The sequence below is a fragment of the Strix uralensis genome, chromosome 12 (genome assembly GCF_047716275.1).
Source record: "Strix uralensis isolate ZFMK-TIS-50842 chromosome 12, bStrUra1, whole genome shotgun sequence".
NCBI classification, from domain to species: Eukaryota; Metazoa; Chordata; class Aves; order Strigiformes; family Strigidae; genus Strix; species Strix uralensis.
In genome coordinates this window covers 1946756-1971657 of record NC_133983.1, presented here as the reverse complement: position 1 = coordinate 1971657, position 24902 = coordinate 1946756, and the positions used below count along the sequence as shown (strand labels likewise).

The 24902-nt window shown below is 48.2% G+C and overlaps 2 protein-coding genes across 3 annotated transcripts; both read right to left on the bottom strand.

Annotated features, from left to right (window-relative positions):
* Window positions 1-940: 940 nt before the first annotated feature.
* Window positions 941-11088, bottom strand: CETP (cholesteryl ester transfer protein). Its single transcript, XM_074881719.1, has 16 exons — window positions 10890-11088; window positions 9753-9867; window positions 8443-8577; window positions 7835-7905; window positions 6694-6781; window positions 6496-6565; window positions 6131-6191; window positions 4909-5000; window positions 4492-4671; window positions 4005-4055; window positions 3493-3660; window positions 1940-2007; window positions 1779-1821; window positions 1625-1694; window positions 1202-1287; window positions 941-1105 (listed from the first exon to the last, which is right to left on the bottom strand). The coding sequence occupies exons 1-16, from the start codon at window positions 11035-11037 to the stop codon at window positions 1031-1033; spliced, it is 1521 nt and encodes a 506-aa protein (XP_074737820.1). The 5' UTR covers window positions 11038-11088; the 3' UTR covers window positions 941-1030.
* Window positions 11089-16405: 5317 nt separating this feature from the next.
* On the bottom strand, window positions 16406-24770 carry HERPUD1 (homocysteine inducible ER protein with ubiquitin like domain 1). Of its 2 annotated transcripts, none has more exons than XM_074881653.1 (8): window positions 24592-24770; window positions 23460-23537; window positions 23305-23379; window positions 22089-22213; window positions 21618-21740; window positions 20632-20970; window positions 18760-18865; window positions 16406-18123 (listed from the first exon to the last, which is right to left on the bottom strand). In XM_074881653.1, exons 1-8 carry the CDS (start codon window positions 24721-24723, stop codon window positions 17956-17958), a joined length of 1146 nt encoding a protein of 381 aa, XP_074737754.1. In that variant the 5' UTR covers window positions 24724-24770; the 3' UTR covers window positions 16406-17955. The 2 variants fall into 2 exon arrangements, with proteins under 2 accessions (XP_074737754.1, XP_074737753.1); XM_074881652.1 differs by having other exon boundaries at window positions 21618-21747; window positions 22090-22213.
* Between the last annotated feature and the right edge of the window lie 132 nt (window positions 24771-24902).

Genomic DNA, 24902 nt, shown 5'->3' with positions numbered 1-24902 from the left:
CCTGGCTCATTCTGTGGGGAGGACAACCATGGCAATGAGGGAACAACCACCATGCCCAGGGAGCTCAAGAAACTGAGGCCGTCCTGCTACCAGCCTGGCAGGGCTCTTCATGGAAGCCCCAACTTTAATATCACTTTGTGTGGGAGGAGAACATCATCCTCTGCCTTTGTTAATGTGATCACCGTTACAGTCTTAGATTTGTTGCCTGAGATCTCTTCCAAGTGAAAAGACAAATTAAAGAAGGGAAGCATGAATTGGTACAGGAAAACAACTGAGCCACTTCAGATAAACTATTGCACTGTAGTAGGAAGGAAGAGGAGCTTGCTGTCTGACTAGATACACTTTCTCTTTTAATCTCTTTGGCTTCCTTATCATTTTTATTGCTTTTCTCAAGTTTGCTCATACTGTCGCAACAACATGGGCATAACAATTTCCCTAGAGCTCTACACAGAGTCTACAGGCTCTGTAACGAGAGTACCCAGGCCACGAGATCTCTCTGTTAAAGTACTGCACTGAAAATTCTTGCCTATATCCTTTTTTCAGCCATACCCAGGTGTTTTAGCATAAGTGGTTCTGAGTTTACTTGGAGTTTGATAATGTCATCTGAGTTGCTGAAGTCTGTCAAAATCAGAAGCCTCTTGGCTCACAGTAAAAACAAAAACCAGGGTCAGTGCAAAAGGTGCTGCATTTCCAAACCATAACAACAGAGAGACACCAAAAGGTGGGCAAAGCCCATTTCTGCCGCCTCCCATGAGTGCTAACCCACAGCCCATGCACCTCAAGAGTCCAACCCTTACTCCTAAGCACACAAGGCCTTTAAAGATCCTGAAAAGGTAGTGTGTGTAGAGGTGCAGACTTGCAGAGGAGAGGCTCTGTGGAAGTACAATTGCACAGAAACTGGAGTGTTTCTCAGGAAAAGGAAAGAAAATTCAACCGAAGCTGATTTAAATCAGCTGGTCTTTTAATTGGTTCACAAACAATCTTTCTGTTTGTACACAAGTTCCTACACTCCTTTATGAAGAGATCAATTCTATAATCTTTTCTCAAGAAAATCAAGAAGCAAATGATTCGGGAAGCTAAAGTCAAGTTGTACAATTACGTATCCCTAAAAAGGGAGGAGAAAAAAGAAAAGTATTATATTAGTTTATGCCACACTCCCAAGAAGGGCTTTGAGAGTCAGGTATGTCCGAACTCTGCTTACCTTTCTTGTGATGATCTCAGGATTTCTGATCTCAAACAGATGAAGCCCTTTGCTGTTCATCAGTGAAGTCAAAGCTAGTTCAATCCCTATGGAATCAGTAAACCCATCCAGTTACAAGTACAGCTGTCCTGGCTTACTGCTCATCGTGTACTACAACCTTGTCTGCCTGTTGCCAAAAGCTAATTGTGCCCCAATGCCCCACAACCTTCAGCCTGACGGAAAACTCACTTTTCCTTTGTCCCAGCCATTTACAAAGCGTTCCCCATTTCCCAAGTGAATCCAGCAGAAATTCACATCAGTAATGTGGTTCCCCCTCACCAGCTGTCAGGGTTATTGATGTGTTTTCTCAGTGCTTAGGTTTGGGAGATCTGATGTTAGACACCTTACGAAGTACATTGACCCTTCCCCAAAGGGAAAACTCACTTGAAATCACTTCTGGAATTCCAGCAACGGAGATCATTGTCTGCAGGAAGTTTCTTATGGACAGGTCATTCTGAAAGCCAGTAAATTCATACAATGAATTTCAAAGACATCATTTAGCTACAAATGGCCTAGAGAATACTTTCTTGGAACTTACCCCACTTGGATCAGCTGTGCATTTAAAGACTTTAAACTCTATGCTGAAGGGAAGGAAAAAGGGGGGAAAACAGTCACTAAAGTGACAGAATGGCAGAGATCCTCTTTTTGTGCTGCTGGGCTAAAAGAGGCAATGAAACCCACAAGCACCACAATACTGACCTGGAATCTGAAGCATGCAAAATGAGCTTCTTTTCCGCATAGGCAGCTTGGATAGTGACAGTGATTTCCTGCACAGAGATGAACGGCAGAGTTGAGATGTAGCTCATCTTGCCTTACAGCGGGGAGTTGCATTTGGAAATTCTGGTTTAATTTCTATGACCCAGAGTTCAACATCCTTCTGGCTTTGCCTGCAGACATCACTAGAGAAGGTCGGCATCTTCCTTCTCCATTCGTACACAACGAACTTCCCCCCCCACCCAATGCCCACAACTTCAGCCTGTGGGGCTCTGGACTGGCTCATCCACAGGACTGATGCTTTTACCATTTTGTGAACCAAATCCTGCATAAGGAAGGAAATGGTTATGTAGGGTTTTGTTTCCCAATGACCATCTGTCTCAACATGAAAGATCACCAGAATGGATGTGGAGAGGCCAGCCCCAGGGTAGCCAGGGCTACCACAAGTAATCTTACCATAGTGTTTTCATTTATAACCAAATTAAAAAAATAAAGCAGTCTTGGAATTCTGGCCATTTAGGCTCATTTTCTTATTTTGCCTGTACGCAAACATTCATTTAAAAGGAGCATTTTGTGATCCAGTTGCAGGACACAACCAGGGGTCTGGCAGGCCAGGACCAGATCACATCCCGAGAGCCATGATTTTAGGGACCACCTCTCCTTCAGTGCTTCTGCAGTCCTACCAGAAATTTGTTTCAAGATATCACCGGGAGCACAAAATCCAGCTGTGCATATTTCCCTGTAACGCCCTGCTAACATAGGATACTTGCAGAGGGCAGGACGGAATTATTCTCAATTACAGTTTAACCCTTTAAATTATAAAGACTCTGATCTATCTTCAGGCAGGGTTTTGCTTTTAGGCAGTGTTTAGTGTCTGTACCAGCCCATAATTACAAGGCTGGACAAACATACTGCTTTGTTGTGTTGTTACCCATGACAGAAAGGCTGTTGGCATTTCTTTTTTTCTGCCTCCTTAGATTCAGTATAAAGCAGTCTGGGGTAAAACACAGTGTAAGCAGGAACTTTCATACAGGCATACATAGAGGAAAAAGTGATATTTTGAGCTTCGCATTCTTCAGAGCTGTATCTTCATTTCAGAGACAACCATCCTCTAAGTGGGGGTCAGAGCTAAAACTTGGGAATGAGGAGATTCCAAAATACATACATTCCTGTGGTGCGTTCATTCTCTCCTAAAATACCTCAGCTGAAGGAGTTTCACTGTGTCCAATGCAGGTTAATGGGGGCTCATCAGAGCTTTCTAGTACTGCACTTACCACCTTGCATACCAGTGATGGGCTGGCCTAATAGAGGAGGTGTTGAGCCAACACAGCCACTGTCATCATTCCCAGCCTCAGATGTCAAGGGAAGAGATGGGAATGTTAAAAGGAACTGATATGCCTTCTCCACCTCCCATGGTTTAGCCATCCACCCTTCCCAAAGGGCTCCCTGCCATTACTATCCCTCAGCATCAGGAGTGGTCCAGACTCAGGACAGGGCCTGTCCCAAGGTCTTCATACTCAGGAGAAGCAAGAACTGACCTTCTCCATGTACAGAACCATCAGGGGCTCTTCTCCCGCAGGAAAGACGCTGACCTCCGCTGCTACCAAGGACTTCACGACTGTCCCTTCAGGCTGAAGAGAGATTTGGGGGTGGGCGAGACTCCACACCTTGGCCACAGAGTCATTATAGGAGGTGCCTTGAAAAATCTGGTCAGGTAAGGAGCAACAGAAGTGTCAGGCTTTTTCCATACCACATCCCAATTTCATGCCAACTTGCCACACAGCTGCATCCCTTCTGTAGTCCCCAATTCCTCCTCCAGTTCACACAAACCCAGTAGCTCAGTCAGGTTTCAGGGAAGCTGTGCTAACATAGAGGGTGGAGAAATCCTTGCAAAGCACAACAGTTTCTCCACCAGTCCCTGGTTTTCACCATCAGGCCCACCCAAGACTCAACTTATCGAGGGAAGGACACAAGATGTTACAATGCAACAGAATCCATTTGAGAAGCTGCTCGTTTGACATAAAATTCTCTGAATAGGACCAAAAGTTACCATCTGCACCGCCTTCCGCTGCGCTTCTGTGTCTTCCATTTCAAACAGCGCCTTCAGAAACAAACAAGAAACAGATTGTAGAAAAATGAAAGATGAGGTTATGGTTAGTCCTGATGCGGGGTACATGGGCCAGAGCACTGATGTGCAGTGTGTGGGTAGTTCAGAGGCATGGCTGAGTTCCTCCTGAGTTTCTATCTCAGTAGAAACCCTACCTCCCCTTTCTACCTCAGTACTCCCACAGAAAATCACATCACTTTACAACTCAGAAGACAAGTTTTCTATCAGCTGGTGTTATCACTCTAAGGGATTACACTACCTGGTAGCACATACTTGTGAAGAAAGTACCGATTTCAGACCAGGATCCCGTGTAGTGACTGACTATAGATTTCTATCTTCTACAGAAACTAGCTCTCACCAAGAAACAGTATTTAGAGCATTTTGTACTCCCCAAAATATGATGTATGAGGGAACCACCCCTGAAAGTCACCTGCAACTTCTCCCCTCTGAAGGTCAACACCAGGCGCTTATCTAAGAACGCTGCCAAAGCCAAGGAGTTGAGGTTGTGTTCAGACAGCCAGAAGTAGAGCATTCGGGACTCAGTCAGCAGCGACGGGGAGAAAACAGAGTCGCTGAAGACATCGGAGTAGTTCTTGTACAGGACAAGGCCCTTTAAAGGAAAGCAAGCATGTTGGCCACAACAAGCAGCAGGGAGACAGGACAAGATGTCAATACCTGCATTTTCATTGCAAGCCGAAGGCCTAGCTGGCTGGACTCAGAAGAGAGCGCAAGCTCCTCCGCTGGGCGAAAGGCTGGCATCAGCCCTTGCTGCAGACTTGCCAGCCCTCCAGCAAACATCATCATTGCCAGCAAACCTTTGGTCTCTGAGCAGCCTGGGTTACTTTACCTTGTGATGTGATTCTAGGTAATTTGCTTTTATTAAAGGAGCTGATGCAAGGGCGATATCAACGCTGATATCCTTATCCTGGACAAAATTTGCTGCAGGAAGAAAACACAAAAACCTCAGACCAGAAATATGACCTTAAGCAGAGCTTGCGACAGATGTTTTTAAGGACTTGCTGCAGAAGGTGACTAGGAGTTAGAAAAGGACACAGGGATGGGACTGAGGGGTCCCACTCCTTTGGGTGCTAGTGCTGATCCTGCTACTGCTCACTGACTCAGTTTCTCCACTGGGTAATAGGAGTAATTACTCTAGTTTTACATTCTGTTCCTTTTCGCTGATATTTGGGACTGGGAACCATTAGCAGGCAGATACAGATGCTGTAATATCTCAGCCCCAATACTCCAGTGCACATCACAGAACCATAGAACGGTTTGGGTTGAAAGGGACCTTAAACATCATCTAGTTCCAACCCCCCTGCCATGGGCAGGGACACCTTCCACTAGCCCAGGTTGCCCAAAGCCCCGTCCAACCTGGCTTGAACCCTTCCAGGGAGGGGGCAGCCACAGCTTCTCTGGGCAACCTGTGCCAGTGTCTCCTCACCCTCGCAATAAAGAATTTCTTCCTTATATCTAATCTCAATCTACCCTCTTTCAGTGTAAAACCGTTACCCGTCATCCTATCCCTACCCTCCCTGATCAAGAGTCCCTCCTCACCTTTCCTACAGCCCCTTTCAGTACTGGGAGGCTGCTATAAGGTTTCCCTGGAGCCTTCTCTTCCCTGGGCTGAACCCTCCCAACTCTCTCAGCCTGTCCTCACAGGGGAGGTGCTCCAGCCCCCTGATCATCTTTGTGGCCTCCTCTGGACCCACTCGAGCAGGCCCGTGTCCTTCTTATGCTGGGGATCCCAGAGCTGGACAAATGCTCCTGTTCTAGCTAACATCAGTCCTTCTGCAGCTATCCTACACCTCTGGGCATTACATAATGAAGGAGAAATACCTTATGAAATGAAATGTGTCTTTCAACCAGTGCAATCACTCTTAAAAACCAAACTGATATAGAAAATTCAAAACATAACAGTGCTAAGGTTTATTTTGCTGTTTGAGGGCTTGGGATCCTGTACACATTTTTGAAGGACTTTTTTGATGGATGTGGCTACTGCCCTGATGGAGCTCAAATGTTAAAAGTTGCACATAAAAAAATAAATCAGAAAAAACAAGGATATTTACCTGCTAAATCATGTACATAATTTGCCAGCACCTGGGCAAGAAAATTGATTTCATTGCACACCTACAAGAGGAAGAGAGGGGGAAAGCTGAAGGCAGAGGATAGGATTTTGGATTGTAGAGCAGAGCTGGGCCTCACGGTGAGATCTGTGGGCTGTTTGCCAGAGTCCAGCACCATCAGAGATCCCAGTGTCAGCACAACCTTTCATCTTGTCCGAGCTGGGTTTTTTTGGGGATTCTATTTCTTTGTCTTATTTTTTGCAAGCACTAAAATTACATTGCTATTATCTTGCAGGCATATGTGAGCAGAGGAGTGTGTAGCATACAAACCAACCTTTCCTCTGTCCGCAGGCAATGGCTGATCTTACCTCACTCTTGAGAACAAGCTTCAAAGTGAAGGAGATGAAGTCTGTGAAGAGCTGCTTCAGCCAGCCCGGTCTGTGTAAGACAGGGAGGATGGTCAGGGACCGCCCAGCGGTCCCCACGGGGAGTGACACTGGGGCTGAAGCACTCAGGGACGGGCAGAGGGGCAAGTGAAGCCTGATTTTGAAGGGGGATGGACTCACTCCTTGTCTCCTTGGAGGTGAAGCTTGAGTTTGTGGAAAGTCAGGTAGCAGTCTGAGGCATCAGCAGCCACTTGGTCCTTCTGGCACACTGCAAGGGATGAAAGAAAAAAGAAAGAAAATAGCTAACTTGCTACCGAGATGAGGAGGACGAGTGCACTTTGGCTGCCCCTCTGCAGTGATGCCCTGCTCCAGGTCTGCAGAGTTCCCCACACCTCCGGGGGGATGTTTCCAAATGATTCAGGACCCTGCAGAGTTGGGGCAGATGGGGCTACCTTGCACCCGGGTGGAGGATTTCTGCTCGCAGCTCCAGCCAAGCTAGTCTGCCGGACACCCTTCTTCACACTTCACTTGGATACCTGCCAGCTTCGCTCGCTCCTGTTGTCAGGCATTCAGTTGTTCCCTAACATCACCCAGAAGAACTTGGGCAGTGTGTGCAACCCACAAACAAGAGCGGGGAGGGAATTAAGTCATATTGCAAAAAGTTTGGAAATTGCGATATACTGTCGTTGAGAGCTTCACACAGCTCTCCCTCTGGGAGGTTACGAGGAAAATGTATTTTGAGGCACATGTAATAACCCACATCCCTTTCATCCCTTATGGGGGGTGGAGGAGTGTAGTTTGTCTCTGTCCTGTTCTAGTCTAAGTCTGTTGACCTTCCCGAGGAAGAGGCTTTGTTTCCCAGAGCACACCTTGACCTGGAGACAGCTAAAAAAATGGACTATAAGAACATTCAAACCTCCTGAACCAAAGCCCTCATTTGGCTCACTCTTTTGCAACATGTTTTTTCAAGTCATCCTGAACAGCAGGAGATGAAAAGTCAGTCCTGAAGAGAGTCCAGAAGACCAAACTGTTCTTCCTTTGCTGCTGGTGTAAATCAGCATCACTTTGCTGAACTGATTTATACCAGCTTCCTCTGCTTCGTCTGTTAAAACTGTGAGGGCTTTGAGGGCCACGTTGTCTCCTAGCCTGTGTGCACAGGGTGGCAGAGACCCACTTCCAGCCCCTGGGTGCTGTCTGATCCCCACGGAGGTGAGCAGAGCCGGCCAGGGCTCGCTGCCCACCACCCAGTCCGTCCTGCTGCTCTGGAGGAAGCACACACACACAGACTCCCCACAGCTAGCGATTCCCAGCCATTACTTACTCAGTTTAATGTTTATCTGGAGGTCAATGGAAGACTCGATTTCAAAATCAACTGAATGAAAAAGCTGCAAACTGTAACGGCAGAAGAGAGGATATTTAGCAGCCCGTGCTAGAAGCAGCTTCTCCCTGACCACCTGTCAGCTGCAGGGTGGGTTTTGTAGCACCTTTCACATCAGTCCTTGCACTATGGTGTGCAAAACCCCAGCACGCAGCAGCCTGTCTCAAATACTCTGGCTTAAAATCATTGCAAACCACCGCCTTAGCAGCACTTGGAATGGGACCATTAAGCCCCTTTTTCCCCACTCAGAGTTTATAGAGCAGTGAAGGAGAGTGGAGAAATCAACTTGTATGCTTTGGCCATCTTGTCTCCTCATGCAAGGAGTGACAGTGAGAATAGAAAGGCAGAAAGCAAGATGAGAAGAGCAGTAATAGCATATAAAATCCTGTCTGGCTTCGGCTGTAAGCAATGCTGCCGCTGCTAGAGATCCAGAGGAGCGTGCACCCTCCTGCACCCTCCACACCTACTCATGCCATGGGCCAGTCCTGCCTGCAGGCAGCAGCAGGACTGGGGCCATGGTGCTTGGCAGCAGCCAGCCCCCAGGTACTTACAACCAGGCCCCAGCGTAGCCATAGGTCAGAGTCCCTTTGAAGAAGGCTGTCACGTTTTTAATGGCAATGTGAATGGCATCGTTCTCCTTGAGCTCCACTTCGCTCTGCTCTATGGACAAGCCATTGACCTGGATGCTAGAAACAACAGAAACTTAGTTTGTCCCCAACCCTGAGTCTATTTTCTGTGACCGGGTGAGACAGGTTTGTTCTGAGGACATGGGGTCTCTGAGGGGCCTCTACCAATTCCAGACTCAGAAGCTGTTGCTTCTGTGCCTCCCCTGCAGTGTTCGGATATGAGGCCCCCCTGCCTTTGCTTTAAACCTGAAACACAGAGCAATGTGCTGCAGAAACAACCCCATTTTATTGCAGTGCTCTATGTCAGCCACAGTCACAGCAGGAAATCACAGAATCGTCTCGGTTGGAAAAGACCTTGAAGCTCCTCCAGTCCAACCATGAACCTCACACTGACCATTCCCAACTCCACCAGATCCCTCAGCACTGGGTCAACCCGACTCTTCAACCCCTCCAGGGATGGGGACTCCCCCCCCTGCCCTGGGCAGCCCATTCCAACGCCCAACAACCCCTTCTGCAAAGAAATCCTTCCTAAGAGCCAGTCTGACCCTGCCCTGGCGCAGCTTGAGGCCATTCCCTCTTGTCCTGGCGCTGGTTCCTTGGCTCAAGAGACTCATCCCCCCTCTCTGCACCCTCCTTTCAGGGAGTTGTAGAGGGCCATGAGGTCTCCCCTCAGCCTCCTCTTCTCCAGACTAAACCCCCCCAGTTCCCTCAGCCGCTCCCCATCAGACCTGTGCTCCAGACCCTGCACCAGCTCCGTTGCCCTTCTCTGGACACACTCAAGTAATTCGATGTCCTTTGCACCATTGCATTTGTTGTCCCCAAATAAAAGTTAACAACACAGCGAAACCCAGCCGTATTTGTCACAAAGCCTGGCCAAGTGACATCCTGCTGACAAGGGTGGCCCTGGCAGCCACGACAGTGTGTCATGGGCACCATCTGTCGGCAACAGGCCCCAGGAGCTCCAGCCTGCAGGGACAGAGCTCCCATCCCCCTTGTCACACATGTGTTCTATGCCCTGCCTTGCTCTCTGCCCACGGAGTCGGAAAAGCTCTTAAAATAATACATCAGCAGCCTAAATCTTAAGATGCAAATTGTCTGCAAGGCATAGATCTGAAAATGTGTCTGCCCTCATCTAGACCTTTGCTTTCACCAGGAATTGCTGGATCAAAGCTCCCTCTGAGGCCAGTTTCTGTTCCCCCCGTCTGCCTGCACCTCCCCAGCACAGAGATACTCACTTGGTCAGCTCATAGGCCACCTTGCCAAGGAGCCGCATGGACCTTTCCCCGGTGATATTTGGGAATTTGGCATTTCTGAACGCTGTTTGAATGACTTGCGCCGTTTCCTGGTTCACTGTGGGTGGAAGAAAAGGGCAAAGATATCAACTGCGGTCTCTCCTGGCTGCAAAGTTGGGTCCACACCCTGAATTCTGTAAAGCGCTACAGAAGAGTTCTACCCAAGGCATTTTCATTAGATTAAAGAAGCACTAGAAGTAGCTTCAGAGTAAATTTAAAAAAAAAAAATTAAAAATGCCTGACTTTAACAGCTGATGGCAGCTGGGGACAGCAGCATATGTGACTCGATAGTCACCAGCAGGGCTGTTTCCAGGGAATCAAGCCCAGCTTCCACAAACCTCACCCGCACCTTAGGGGCAGATTTTGGAAGGGTCAAGGCTGTGCTCGTCCTGACACCGCACAAGCTGTTGACTTTACCCCAGTGCTTTTCTCTGTTGCTGCTTGCTTGTATTGCAGTCATCTGTTGGGTCTCCAAAGGAAAACTTCTGAGACTCAAGTTTCTGTACCCATTTCCCTAACGTTATCCAGTCCATTCCAGCCTCAGGCACACACTTGTACAGGACTTTTTCTTTCTAGAAATACCCTCTCTTAGTTTGGCCCAGCACCCTCCTCTGCATGTACCACTGTTGGAGGGGATAGGACAGAACTGTTCCCACCCTTTGCAAAGCACTAATTATTCATCCCCACCCACAGAGCCCCCCAAATCCTTGCAAATAAACCCACAGCAGCAGAGAAAACCTGTTTCTCCCCTTCTGCACACTGACCCCAAGAGATGAGAAATCAAACACGCATTTGCTGTAGTTCTTCCATCACATCAGCCCCCAACGAGGAACAATGCTAAAACTCTGGGCTAAGGAGAGGGGTTGGGGACCACTTTCTAGCTCCTTTGAGAAGTTGTGCCTATTCAGCTCAGGTGCCCATGCTTGAATGCATGCTCCCAGGCAGGTGTTAATACATCTTATTAGATAAAGAGTTTCCATGAGAGCCAAGGAAGGAAGAAACTCCCTCACTTGGCTGATCTCTCACTAACTTCTCCTGATGGAGTGGGGGGAGACAGAGCCCCGTACAGCAGGCACTTACACAGCAATGCCGCGGGCTTGGTCATCCTGCAGACGATCCCCGTGACACGGTAAGGGAAGGGCCCAAACTCACAGGCTGCTGCTGCTGTGTGGACAAGCATTAGCAAGATGCCGAAGGTCCCCAGCCTCATCCTGCCAGCCCAGAGCATCTTCAGCCAGAGCAGAGAGCGCTGATGAGAGAGACTGATTCCTGACCGTGGCACAGGCTGCTTTCATACCTCCAAGCGGACCTCATTCGAAGCAGGACATGACCTGCTTCCTCCGGTTATCAAAACTCATCACACATTTCCTAATGTTCCTATAGTTTCCTTAACACTCCTCAAGTCACACACTGCCTTCCTCCCACAGCAGGCGCTTGGGCTGCAGGACTTGGCGCTCCTGCCAAGACTGCTTTAACTCAGGACATGCAGACATCGAGGCGCATGGAGAAAGCTGGAGGGGGATGGAGATTGTGAGGGGATAAAGTCAAGGGAGCAGCCTTGCAGTCAGCCTCCAGCCAGATCATCATTTGCTTTTCATACAGAAATATTCCATATTTCGCATTACTGCAGTAATTTCCCAGCAAAGCCCTCTTTGAAAGATACCTACATTAACTGCTCCCCCTTCCAGTGATTTTAGGCACACTGTGGGGAAACTGAGACACACTCCTGGGAAAGGGGTTCCTCCTGCTGGGTGAACCCACGTCTCCCACATCCCTGGAGAGCTTCATGACCACAGGACTGGGATGTTCTCTGCCTCTTGGCTGGATTTGCGGAGCATCTTTGGTTTGCCACCTTCCAGATGGGGAGGAACCCACTAAGCTGGGGCTTTTCATGCACCTAGCCTCTCAGCTGCTATTTGGAAAACATTAGAAACCCAAGTTCACATCCGCTCCTTGTTCACACCTGCCCTGCACACCACCGTCCCCCCACACCCCTGTTGTGGTGCTGGGGCCCATTCCAAAACGAGCTCCAGGACAAAACAAGTGAGGTTATTTCACCAACAAGGCTCACTGCAGCTCCTGTGAACCACTTTGCCAGCAAAGATTGATGGAGAAGGAAAGGTGAGATTTTGGCAATGCTGCAGGAACACACTGAACCCCCTGAGGAAGACAAGGTGTCAACCTCCCTCCTCTCCCTGGCAGATGCCTCGTCCTCCCTGCACTGGGTGAGCGCATTTCCTCCTGGGAGCCCCGCTGTCCGGCAGCCCCCACCCTGCTGCGCTGTTTTCTTCCTGAGTTGAGAAAGTGAATGGCCTTGGGTACCCCACGGGAGGCACTCACGGTCACTGACCTGCCGAGGGAAACCAAGCATCCACAGCCTTCCTCCAGACTTCTCCAGGCGAGCAGCATGGTGGCCCAGGACAGGCTGCCTGCTGCAAGATGATACTTCATTATAAATGAGCAATTAAATGTTAGAAGCACATATAAAGATAGCAGCTGTCTGACCAGCATAGCCCCTGTGACATGGCAACCCAGCATCATCATCTCAGCCGCCATGGGTTTCTTGCTGCCCCAGCTAGGAGGTGTCTTTGTGGGGAAGCTGAAAAGGGCACAGGTGTTACAAAAGGATTTAAATTCAAGAGGCTTTAACTTTGCAACCGCTCTGATTTCTGTCCTTCATCTCCTGGCTCTCACACGCCCAGCCCTCCCCAGCAGCTTGCAGTTCAAGGGATGTTGGTGCAGCAGCCAAGACCTGGGGTGAGGGAGTCCTACAGCCACAGCAGGAGGGGGCACCCCCAGGCGCAGCAGTGCAAACACATCAGAGGCAGCAAGGCACTTAAATTGGCAGTCAGAAACACGGTGCTGCTGGGAGTCATGCAAGCCTGTGTCCCCAGCACAGCTTTCAGCAGAGGAAGAACACGCTCCCATTTATTGCAGGGCACAAACTTGCGAGTGTTGTGTGCAGTTTAAGTTTTACTGGAACAGATCCAGAGGAGACACTGCAGCAGGGAAGCAGTCCCACTGAGGCTGGTGTCACTCACTGTAAATGGAAGCAGAGCAGGACCCAGGAAACCACAGCCACCCCTCTGCCCAGGGCAGCAATTCATACCAGCCTGAAGGGAAAAGCAGGGCATTTTGATGCAGGGCTCTTTGTCACTGGTGTCCCAGGGAAGATAACACAAAGACCAAAAACCCAGAGCCAGGGTAGATGTGGTGTGTTTACAGCCCCCTTGCAGGCCAGCTCCCCTGCCCTGTCACCGCTTCAGAGGCTGCCGCTGGCAGATGACCCGAGCTGAGAGCAAGGGAGGACAAGGGACTGCCGGGCATTGACCTCCAGCAAGAACAGGAAGACTGGAGACTTTCTGCCTACAATAACAAAAGCACATGGAATGTGGAGGTGCCGAAAGCATCCCTGCCCTGGAGTAACCAGGCAGAGGCCAGGGCAGCAGGGACACAGCAGCCCACCCCCCTCCTCCTCCCAGTGCAAGGTCAGGCTAGCAGGGGACAGGTCAGATTTAAAAACCCAAAGAAAGGTTAAATTCAGCTAGCAGGAGGCAGGGCAGGCTTTAAAACCCAACAAAAGATTAAATGCCCAAACTGCTGGGTAGTGCTTACAAAGGGGATGGTAGAAGAGGTTTTGATAAATATTTGCTGTGCAAGGCTTTATCTGAAGGCCATGCATGCAGACGTGTGCTCACCACCTTGCTGGGGGTTGTCCTAGGGCTGGGGTTGTTTTTCCCCACACTCTCCAGAGCAGAGGTACATCACAGTGCCATTAATCTTTGTGCTGCATTGACCCAAAGGTTCAGTGTTACCCTGCAGCTGCTTCCTGAGATAGCCTTCCAGGTAGCCCGGCTGCCCGCCGCCCCGTCAGCAGGACGGGCTCCAGCACCACCTCTGGGCCTCATGCAGCAGCTCAGCCCCAGGATGGCAGGAGGACAAGCCCACAGCCAGCTGCTTCCACCTCACACAGCAGCACAAGGCCATGGTCAATCCCACATCCAGCAGCAGCCCTTGGAGACCTTGGGTTGTGCTGTCAAGCCCCAGCAGCAGGACTCTTGGGTTGAAGAAAGACTCAGCTTTGAAGAGAGGTTATTTGTCAGTTAAAAACTATGACAGGCTTGGATGTTAGGCAGCAAATAAATTCAAACTCCAGTTTGTGAATTGTGAGATTTTAACAGACTATTGCTTGGGAGGGTAAACCACACATGAGGGATTTTTTTGAACAATGAAGTTCCACATGGTTTTCCATTAAATTCTCCTGAAACCAACCCAATTTCTTCTCTTCAGTATCACCCATAAGAACCTTCAAAACCAAAAAAATAAGCTGGCACACACAGGTGACCCTAGTTCAGCCCAGGCTTGTCACCACTGAGGCTGCCAAGGGCAGCTGGGTTGAAGCCTGGAGGAGCAGCCAGCTGTGTTCCTGCAGCACTGACTCTGCACTGCTAAACCCAGACTGAAAAAACCACAAATACAACTTTCAGTGCTAATATAAGAAATCTGGGTGGTTCTTCTGCAGCACAGGCCACTGAGCAGACACAAGACATGGGCCTAGAAGCAGTTATCTCCCAGCATCTGCCCAACCCTCCTTGAGCATGAACTGACTTCAAGGCCCTCACTGCAGGCTCGGGGCCCTGGCTGTACACCAGGCCAGCTTCATGGTATCATTCCACTGGACATTCAGACAACATTAAATACTAGCTGACATTTCAAGAGCTATTCTTACGAAGCAGAGGGGCTGGATGAGGCGATGAAGGCACAGTTGACATGTTTGGTAACACAATAGGGGGAATGGCCCTGGGATGGCCTCCAGCTGGCCTAACATGTCTGAGGAGAGAAACTTTGGATGCACAGCTCTGCAAATCCCACCAGCCTCACAACTAGAAATAGATCACAGGGCAAAGAGCAGGGGGAGGTTCTAACACTTTCCTGGACAAGTGCACAGCCACTGGGATGTCCCTGGCTGCTGAGAACAGGGACAACGAGCACGTGCACAATTTCTCTTAGGAGAAAAGGGGGAGTCACACACCCCCCAGCTTATCTGCCAAGCAGCAAGCTCATTCTCATGAGATTTTTGTGCCATGAGTTGAAGACAGGAACATACTCTTGTCACCAAGCAGGACTTCAGCAACTTCTGAAGTAAGCAGCCTGTTGGAAGTTTCTGCAGCAAGAAGGAAAATGTGTAAGACAAACTACATTTCTCCCTCAACTTGTTTTCCAGCAAGGACAGAGATCTACTCTCAGCTGGGCAGAGCTGACAGATCAGGAGACAGCAGCAGAGAAGCTAGTTTCATTCTGCTGCTCGCTTTGCCATGCTGTGAACCCTCACCACCCACCCACCCCCTGTTTTAGAGAAGCCCTGCACAGCACACCCATGGCTCAACAGGTGTGTTAGCTGCAGCTGGGCTGCACTGGAACATTTGCATGCAGCTGTGCTTGCAAGCACAAAGAGGATTGAAACTAGCAGCAGAATCACACAGCTTGAAGTGTGAGCCAACAAACCCAGCTTCCTAAACCCACAGCCTTGAGGCCCCTTCTGTTCTCTGCAACCAGCACAGGATCATGTTATTCCCAGAAAACCTCTTTGGGATTCCTATGCTTTCAGCAGCTTTGCTCTGAAAGTTTCAAGGCTCATTTTTAACTAGTGTCTAACCTGAATTCCCTCAACTAATGTAAGGCCCATGCTCACTGTCTCACCCACAGCTGGCACACAGGCTGTATCACCTTCCTTGCTGTCACTGCTTAACATCTCTCACTGTTTATGTTGCCCTTCCTCTAGGCTGAGCTGCCTCAGTTCCCTCCACTGCTCCCACACCTCAGTCATCCCCACTTGCTCCCAGGCTGTCTCAGGCAAAGCCAAGGCAGGTTAAGGATTAGTAAGAGTTAGTGCTACTCCACACACCACCAGGCTGGTGCTCTGAGCCCTCAGCCAAGCACTGCTCTCTCGCTTCCTAGTGCTCCTGCCTGGGTGCAGTGCTGGCAGCCGTCTCTGCAGAATTACAGTATTTACTTTCACATTATTTGCCCAGTGTCCTCTGCTGTAGCCACAGCTTCCCTCCATCCCAATAGCAAAGAGAAGTACACATTTCAATAAGCCATTAAGGAAACATTCTCTAAGGCCCAGGAGCCTCACTACATTCCTCCAGTGACATTAGCTATGCTTAATTAGTTTTCCAGCTAATTTTAAACCAGTCTGTCTGCTTGTGGGAGTAGCAAAAGCCTCAAGACAACAACAGATGCTTTGCTGTCTCTGGCAACTTCTCAGATTAGAAGTTTCACAAGTAATTCAGCACTCAGTGCTTGTTGCCTAAACCATACCAAAACAGTTCATTTCTGACTGCCAAGAAATACCCTCTCCTCCCGAGACTGGGCACAGGCGTATCTCAGTTGATTTAGGCACTTTGCTGAGACACCCAAGTGATGATCAGATACACCCTGAATAAAAAAAACCATCATCCACAAAAGGCACTGCTGAGCACAGAGAGACTTACCACTAGCAAGGCAAGAAAGAGGAGACATCACGTCCAAGAACATTCTCAAAGGCTTATGCAGAATATACCCAAAGTAACAAAACTCACCTCCTCTCAAATTACTTCATTCCAAGTATTTAAAGACTTTATTGCTCAAGTTTTACCACTATCCTAATCAACCTCCCTAAGTCAAAGCGAGTTGAAGATGTGGCAGAAAAATTACTTGGTAAAAGGCTTGGAAAGGAAATTGTTCAAAGCCCAAAAAAAGTCACTAACATCAAACTTACTACTGCAGGTAACACCAGCAAACTATGCCTAACATCAGTCTGATCTGAAGTGGCAAGATCAAGCATTACCAGTTAGGCTGTTACAACTGCTTGTACCAACTCATGCATGTTAACCCTGACAAGACACTCCTAAACAAATAGTTTTGCCAACTGCAGGTAGCACTGAGGAAATCATTACGAGTTGCATGAGTAGCTGTTGTTCCTAGAGAGCACACTTCAAGCCAAGTTAAATCCCCAAGCCAACGTAATGCACTGCACACCCTGGGCTCAAGGGGTCAAACTCCTGCTTCAAGACATCCATGGCCTTTGTGCTAGCAGCCTTCAGCGAGCAAACACAAACTACAAGTTATTCAAGGCACTTTAAAGGCTAAAGGCTGCTGAAAAATACAGTTAGCCAAGGAGCCAAGTTTAAGGGTCTGCAAGCATCTTTTCCCATATTCCAACTCACTTATTGTAATTTTTCAATAAAAGCAAGGTGAGAGCTTTGCGCAGGTAGTCTGCCAAACGCTGTACAGTGTATACCAGCATGGATATAAATGCCTGCAAATTTTATTGGAATCAAAGCCCTTAACCATATCAGAAATTAAAGGGAACACAATGACGTAATACAAGATAGTTGCTCTGGAGTAAGAACACAGAGTTGAACACAGGCATTAGACTGCTTTAACTTTGCATCCAAAAGCATCTTGCATAAAGTTTGCATCTTGCAGAAATTCTTGCTAGGTAGAGCTGAACACACTTACTCTTCTCCCATGATTTGGCAGGGAGGAAATTAAGCCTTGAGTTTAAACTATCTGAATTTGGCAACATCAAGTTTAGCCTGCAACTCCACCAAGGTAATTACTTATGAAGAGGTCCCTGTCTTACAGTCCTCCACTTTGTCCAACAAGGAAATTGCACCATACCTCCTTCATAGGAAAATATTTACAGAAAATTTAAACTATTGTTGAAGCAATTTAACAATAGATCTTTCCTAAAAATCTGCTAATGCGTATCTAGCAATTTCTGGAGATCCTACACTCAGTGTAATTTAAATAGCATTAGAAACATTCCAAAAGGAATCACATCGCACAGAAGAAGCAATTTGCTTCTCTAACATTTTTGCACACCTGCTTAGAGCCTATGCATTTAGTGCACAAGTTTACAATGCCAAGCCTCTACATAGGTACCTAATAAATGCTACGGAACAAAGTTCTTTGGAACGAAGGCAAGCATCTTAAGTCTCTAGGCTGTAATGACTTAAGGCTTCTCGCAGCTTTATTTGCTTGGTCAGTAAAAGCCAGAGGAAGTGCCATCCACTTTCACTCCTGGTTTGAAGTTGGTATCCAATTCACTCAGGTAGACTAAATCCCACTGCAGTTTCAGAGAAGTAAGACACATGACAAGTCAGTTGCGGGTCACTCCAGGCCCTTCTGGGAGGAGGGATGCAAAGAAAGTCTTGAAAAACACCCATGCTGTGCTCATAAATGAAGGGTTGGCCTGCTGCAGTTCTTGTAAAACTTGTCCCTCATCAGGAGATGCCTCAGATTCATCTGCTCTGCCTGCATTTTCTCCCTGCCAAAATAAAGGATATTTGGTAAATGACATAGTTTCAGGCATGCATTAGAAAAATTAAGTGTCAAACAGCATGTTGTTACCCAACTGTTACTCTCAAGACTATAAAAAGCTTGCAAGTATCCCCAGACAACCAAAGTCAAGAAACCCAAGTTGCACACTAGTATTAGATGTTAACACATGCTGTGTGTCCAAGAACAGTGTTTAGGACAGACATGAAGCACCAGATCAGGTGAACTATGTATGTATTTACAACTAATTCACCTTCACTGACATCAACCAGAAGTGTCAACTTGAAATGCAAGACTCAGATTGCTTATATACTCAAATCCTACCACTGAGGAGTCTGAACCCCATCTTCACCTACAGAGCCTGTTCAGCCTGTGACAGGCCACTCTCCATTACAACATCCTAAAGTAGAGAAACAACTAGAAGACAGTATTCAACCTGAAATATTTTGCAGAACAGAGGATAGGCTACACCAAAGGAGGACTCGGGCTGGCAATTATTCTGCCATAGAAGACAGTTTCTGACAAAAGTTTAGAGAAAAGGTTTTGCTACTACATGTAATTACTAAGCTGAAAGTAAAACTTCACAGGGTTTCATGCTCATGGTTTAAAAAACTCAAGACAATACCTGTAAGTTATTGTTCTGGTCCTGGTTTATGGCAGCTTGAAGAGGAGCATTGCCTGGGAAGGGCTGAACTGGTCGTCGTCTAAATGGAAGCCATCCAACATGGTGCCTGGGGAAGGCAATAGATTTTTATTAATACTGCTTAAACTTTACTCCCACCTGTTACACCAACACAGTTCAAGCTAACATCTGACTGCTCAGAGCTGCAGACAGCAACTTCAGCATATTAAGGTCTCTTTCTGCGCTGCCCCAGTAAGTACTTTTAAAGCCTCCTGTTAGCAGCAAACCATGGGGTAGGAAGGGAAGGCTGAGCATCTGCTCACATTCAAATTAAGCAGCACTACATCCAGGTTTGTGTCTAACATGCTGCTAGAGGTACAGAGAGCCTGCTCGTTTACCACATTGTGTGCACCCCTGGGTAACTTCTCTACACTCATCCTAAAAAAGGGCACAACATGCAAAACACTGCATTTTCTTACCAAAATGTAACAGGCCATATAGACCTTCTTAGAAGGCCTTGTATCTCTACAGCACCTGCACCTTGTAACCCACAATATAAGCTGTCCAAAGTTACACTTTAGTTACCAATAGCAAAATTTAAAGACTTTTAATGAAGCAATTAACCTCCACCCTCCAAGTCTGCATAGCATTTGGAAGAGCTGACCATTGGAGCTGCTCCAGTTTCAACTCCTGGACCTACCTACAGGAATTCAGAGGCCTACGTCACTTGTTTCACTGGTCAAAGAATTCAAGAGGACAGATTATCCTTCTCAGACAGGACATCCCAAGCATGTCAGCTGAGGGGCCACTATCTTTATCACACTTTGAAGATTTATCCCAAGTTTTCCCCCCCTGCAGAGGCTCAACTGCAATTCAGGACACTGCACGCTGTTTAGCTTGGTCTGCTCTCCAGAGAGGCAACACACAGCAGAAAAACCTGCATGGGCACGTGACTTAGCCAGCAGGTGTGAGACATTCTTCCCAGACTTCAAACACTTGTTTCCCAACAACCAACTGTCATTTACTACATTGAACCTACAGGTCTGTCTGCCCTGCATTGCCAAGCTGCTGGGGCTTTACACTCAGAGCTACTGAGGTTTCACGTAGTTTTCTAAAAAGAAACCCAGCCGCACCAGAAGTGTTAGTACAAAAAAAACAGGTAAGATCACCCACTATCACCCATCCTTCACTTAATCCAGACATAGGCTACATTTATATTTTTGCTAAATACTGAGTTTTGGGCCCCTCACTCCAAAAAGGCCATTGAATGACTCGAGCGTGTCCAGAGAAGGGCAACGGAGCTGGTGCAGGGTCTGGAGCACAGGTCTGATGGGGAGCGGCTGAGGGAACTGGGGGGGTTTAGTCTGGAGAAGAGGAGGCTGAGGGGAGACCTCATCGCCCTCTACAACTCCCTGAAAGGAGGGTGCAGAGAGGGGGGAGGAGTCTCTTGAGCCAAGGAACCAGCACCAGGACAAGAGGGAATGGCCTCAAGCTGCGCCAGGGCAGGGTCAGACTGGCTCTTAGGAAGGATTTCTTTGCAGAAGGGGTTGTTGGGCGTTGGAATGGGCTGCCCAGGGCAGGGGGGGAGTCCCCATCCCTGGAGGGGTTGAAGAATCGGGTTGACCCAGCGCTGAGGGATCTGGTGGAGTTGGGAACGGTCAGGGTGAGGTTCATGGTTGGACTGGAGGAGCTTCAAGGTCTTTTCCAACCTTGATGATGATTCTGTGTTATACCAGTACAGAGGAGCAGTTTACCCTTGCCAGAGGTACAAGAGTCACATGAAGCTCAATTGCCAGAAAACTGACCACAGCACAGAGCTCAGTACTTCAAGGAAACATTTCTGGATACAATAGTAAATATTAATACCATACTTACAGATACATCAGCACAGTTCCACCCATAACCAGGAGGAATCTGCTGAGACTGGAGTAGAAATAGATAATGTTGACAAAGACATAGAGCAGTGTTGCCGAGTAGAGCCAGTCCAACCAATCTTGATTGCCACCTTCCTCCTCTTCCTGCATGAGGGGACCGCCTTGGCCATTCATCTGCAAGTTCTGGTTGGCCACTGCATTAACCTGGGCAGCAGCATTCTGGTTTCCAGGCTGATTCTGTACAGGAAATGGGTCTGGGAGAGGTGCTGGAGGTGTCACTGGTATCTCCTGAGAATGTCGTGCATGGGCTGGGTCAGCAGATGCAGCAGCAGAAGCCAAGCTGAAACCAGAGAACACAAAGTACAGAATAAGGCTGAGTCAAATCCTTCCACAGGCACCAAAAACTGGTCCATCCAAGTACAGAGTTAGATCATATGCAAGTAAAAAGCATCAAGTTTAGAGGCTACAGAAGGGTTAAATCCAAGTTTTAGTTCTACCCATGACAAGTTGCATAGTGACTTCAGCAAGTCAAACCAGGCACCTGCCACTTTATGAACAATCATTTCAATACTTTGCAAAAAAATTCTTTAGAGCAATCTAAAGGTAGTTTAGAAAGCTTCTGCAAGTCTCAGCTTTACCTTTGTCACTGATTTTCCATCAGTGCTGTGTGCTACTTTAAGCAGTAAAAAAAAGGGTGAAGAGCTAAGGATCATCAAGCAGGATTACATTTAATCTACAGACACCTGCCCTCCCAAGTAAAAGAGTGAGAACTACAATTTCCAAATTCAAAACCACTGGCCCAACCAGTAAGCCAAGCACCACATTACAGTTAGAGGTACGTTCCCACACCATTCAGCATTAAGTTACAACAGAAAAGAGTCCTCCAACCTCTAACCACCATCAAAAGAGGAAGAACTGCCAGCAGCTCTCCGTTTCCTTGTATTACAGTTTCTGCCTCCTACTGGTAGCTTTGGATAGAAAACTTACTATTGCATGTAATATTGTCTTGCATAAATCTGCTGAAACCAGGACATCTGAAGCATGCTGTAGGTCGTATAAGCAGAGAAGCCAGGAGCCACAGTTTGGAAGGGGTGTCGAGTTGTTTCCAGCCTTGGTCAAAATTTGAACACATTCATTAGCAAATACTGGACAAACTGCAAGAGTCATTTATTACAAGACAACATAAATAGCTTTTGATTTTGTGCATCCAAATGCAAAATTAATCCTTCCTTCCAGAGTATTAAAGACATCTCCACCCACATGAATAAAGCAAAGATTTTCAACTAACAGAGCAGTGCATTTTCTTTTAGCTTCTTCCACGTCCACCGAAGCTTTTATATATCACCTCATCATCTTTGGCCCATGTTCTATAGACTTAGTATGGCATAAGGAGCTGACATCCAACACAAAGTCAATGTTTCAAAATATCTTAGTGATGTACTTAACAACTGTATCTACCTGTTACTGGCTTCTGCTGAAGATTGCCCACCAGAAGAGCATGTCAGTCTTTCATCATCATCTGAGGAAGATACAGATGGTTCTTGACTGGCTTCTGACGATAACTTTGGCTGATCAGCTTTCACCTAGGGGCAGCAACGCAGTCAGCGAGGTTTATTCAGGACACTACGCAAGCCTCACATAAAAAGGTTACACCGCATTGAATACGCTCATATTTTATAACTGCTACACAGTTCACACACTTTGTCCTGCACAGCACCTCTGGGTGCTGCCGCAGTACCAACACTGCTCTTGGGCACTGTGCCACAAGCACCTCTGCCAGGATTTTAAAGCGCCTTAAAAAGTGACTGGTATGTAAAACTGACTTGATGTTACTCTTCACTTTCACCAGATCTACACCTGTATTTATTAGTTTTTATGCACGCAGTCAGGTTCCATCTGGTTATAAAAATGTAATTGGAACAGAGGGAGCAGCACTCCGGACGCTGGCTTTTTAGCGATGATAAGTCTGTACTTGTATACACAAACTGCTGTACACAGAATTCAGGAGCTGTTCTGTAGTGATACATCTGTATAATATCCAGACCAAAGCTGGCTCACATCTAGCAATCACCAGACAGGGGTAGGATACACTCAGATTGCCTATAATGGGCAATATAAACACACCTCTAGACACATTAGCACATCTACTTGAAAGTCAAAATTGGTTTTGGCCATTTGCACTTGAGACCAGCGAATACTCAGTTCAAGCATTAAGGCTCATCTTTGGCTTCCTCTCTACAGGCTGAGTCATTAATGAGAGCAGTTAAAGTGTCTTCAGCTAACAGCATTCTTCCTCCCCCACCCCCCAACACACAGAACCACTTCCACTTTAACTGCTGTGTCTTCTGACCACAGGCACAACCTCTGTCCAGAAGAGCCTGGGACACACCATCCCTTATGTAATATGAGTTAATTTACCAGAAATCATTTTTCCTCTGAGCGGTGTGTTACAACTAGATTATAGTTTTGATATTTCTTAACAGATGCCATGAGAATCTTTAAGAGCAGCTTAATCCAAATACATTCTTGCATTCCTAAACAAATTACAAATACTGCTATTGCACTAGTAGGAAAAATCTGCAGTTCCAGTGAACTTTAAAATAGCCATTCAACACTTCCCATTTTTAGTCAGAACTCTAAGATTCAGAGTAGTATGTTAACTTAGTGTAAGTACCTCTGCGTTGGTTTCTTGCACATTTGCAGGCATCTTGAAGCTGTATACCAAATGAAGAGCATGCAACTCCCCGTGCTAAAATGTAAGGAGAGACACACATTAAAAAAGCAATCACTTGATATATTTCAGCACATCATAAAAGATTCTTATAATACCTTTGGCAGCAACTCTCTCAGATAATGATGATCAAGCAGCAGCTTCCCAGAATAAATCAACTTTTGGTCCTCTTCAGGCTTTGAAGAAAGAAAACAAAGAATGGGATGATTTGCTCTGCCAAGCACAGGCAAACAGTAGGTGACACAACCTGCAGCCAGATGGAAGCACCCCACCCGTTAAGGTGCACAGGGAACTGTGCACAGCTAAGTTCAGCTAGTGAGACTGGAACAACTAAATACAAAAGTGCAAGATTACCAACACCAAGGTCTAAATCAGCAGGAGGATAAAGCAGTCCTTTGGCAAAGAGCTTTGTTACATGCGGTCTCTTTTACAGCCCCGACAAAAACATCTGTGTTTCTTCGAGATTTGAAGCACCAGCTAAGCTGATCAGCACTGGAGGTGGTGTCAAGTGAATGTGTTACAGCCCGGCAGACGCACCCCAGCTCTTCACCTAAAGCCTTTCATAGCAGCGGGTGACATGCTGACCGCGTTTCTGGGCAATCACCTCGCTCCTAGGGAAAGCAAGGCAAAAAAAAGCATATCCTCCTGCTGGAAGGCGGCTGGCGGAGCAGAGCAGTGCCATGCTCGCTGAGCTGCCACGGCACCAGCTCACCCGAGGCTCCAAAGGAATTCAAACTTCGGCATTTTCACCAGCAAATAGCTCTATAAACCCAGCTACCTCGCTATGCACAGCCCGGGCTGCTGCTCATTCAACGGGGAAAAGCTTTCAATAACAAAAAAAAAAAAAGCCCCAGAAGGTGCCTCAGTCCACTCACTACCCCCGGGCAGGGGGTGTCCCCGCACTGGCCACCCGCACACCGGGTGGCTGCGCGCCCTTCCGAACACCCCGCAGCGCCCCGGGGAGGGGCGGGGGCAGTTAATATTTAACAGAAGCCGAGTTCAGTCCCAAAACAACCCCCAGCGCGTCCCACGCCCGTGAGCAGCTGATGCAACCGGGTGCAGGACACCCCCGGGGGCGGGGGGGGGCCAGGGCTCGGCCGGGCGAAACGACGGCGGCCCCGGGAGCCCCACGGCAGCGCCCGCCACTGCCCCGCGGGGACTGAGGGCGCCACACAGCCGCCAGCACCCCAAGGGGGCTCGCGCGGGGGGCTGAGGGGGCCGCGCACTCACCGGCGCCTCGGGGACGAGGCGGCGCAGCTCAGCCTTGAGGCGCCGGACGGTCCAGGCGGGGCGGGCGCGGAGGCGGAGGTCGGGGTGCCGCTGCGTGGGGCTCCGGACCAGCAGCGTCAGCGGCTCCTCCATGGCTGACGCGCGACAGGAACCAGCTGCGCCCCGGCCCCGGCCGGTGCTTTTACAGGCGCCCGCCGCGCCCCGCCCTGCTGCAGGGCCGCGGTGGCTGCAGCTGATTGGCCTAGGCGGGAGCGGGGGGCAGGGACTGTGACGTGGGCCAATGGAACGGAGCCTCGCGTGCGGCGCCGCCG

Excerpts from the sequence above, each read along its gene's own strand:
- HERPUD1 (XM_074881652.1), bottom strand. The coding sequence starts at position 24,723 with ATGGAGGAGCCGCTGACGCTGCTGGTCCGGAGCCCCACGCAGCGGCAC. Across the intron at positions 23,380-23,459 it reads TGAGAGAGTTGCTGCCAAAG|CACGGGGAGTTGCATGCTCT; the intron begins GTATTATAAGAA and ends CTTACATTTTAG. Across the intron at positions 18,124-18,759 it reads ACCAGAACAATAACTTACAG|GGAGAAAATGCAGGCAGAGC; the intron begins GTATTGTCTTGA and ends TTATTTTGGCAG.
- CETP (XM_074881719.1), bottom strand. The coding sequence starts at position 11,037 with ATGCTCTGGGCTGGCAGGATGAGGCTGGGGACCTTCGGCATCTTGCTA. Across the intron at positions 4,672-4,908 it reads ACCTAGAATCACATCACAAG|GGCCTTGTCCTGTACAAGAA; the intron begins GTAAAGTAACCC and ends TTTCCTTTAAAG. Across the intron at positions 1,822-1,939 it reads TTGCATGCTTCAGATTCCAG|CATAGAGTTTAAAGTCTTTA; the intron begins GTCAGTATTGTG and ends CCTTCCCTTCAG.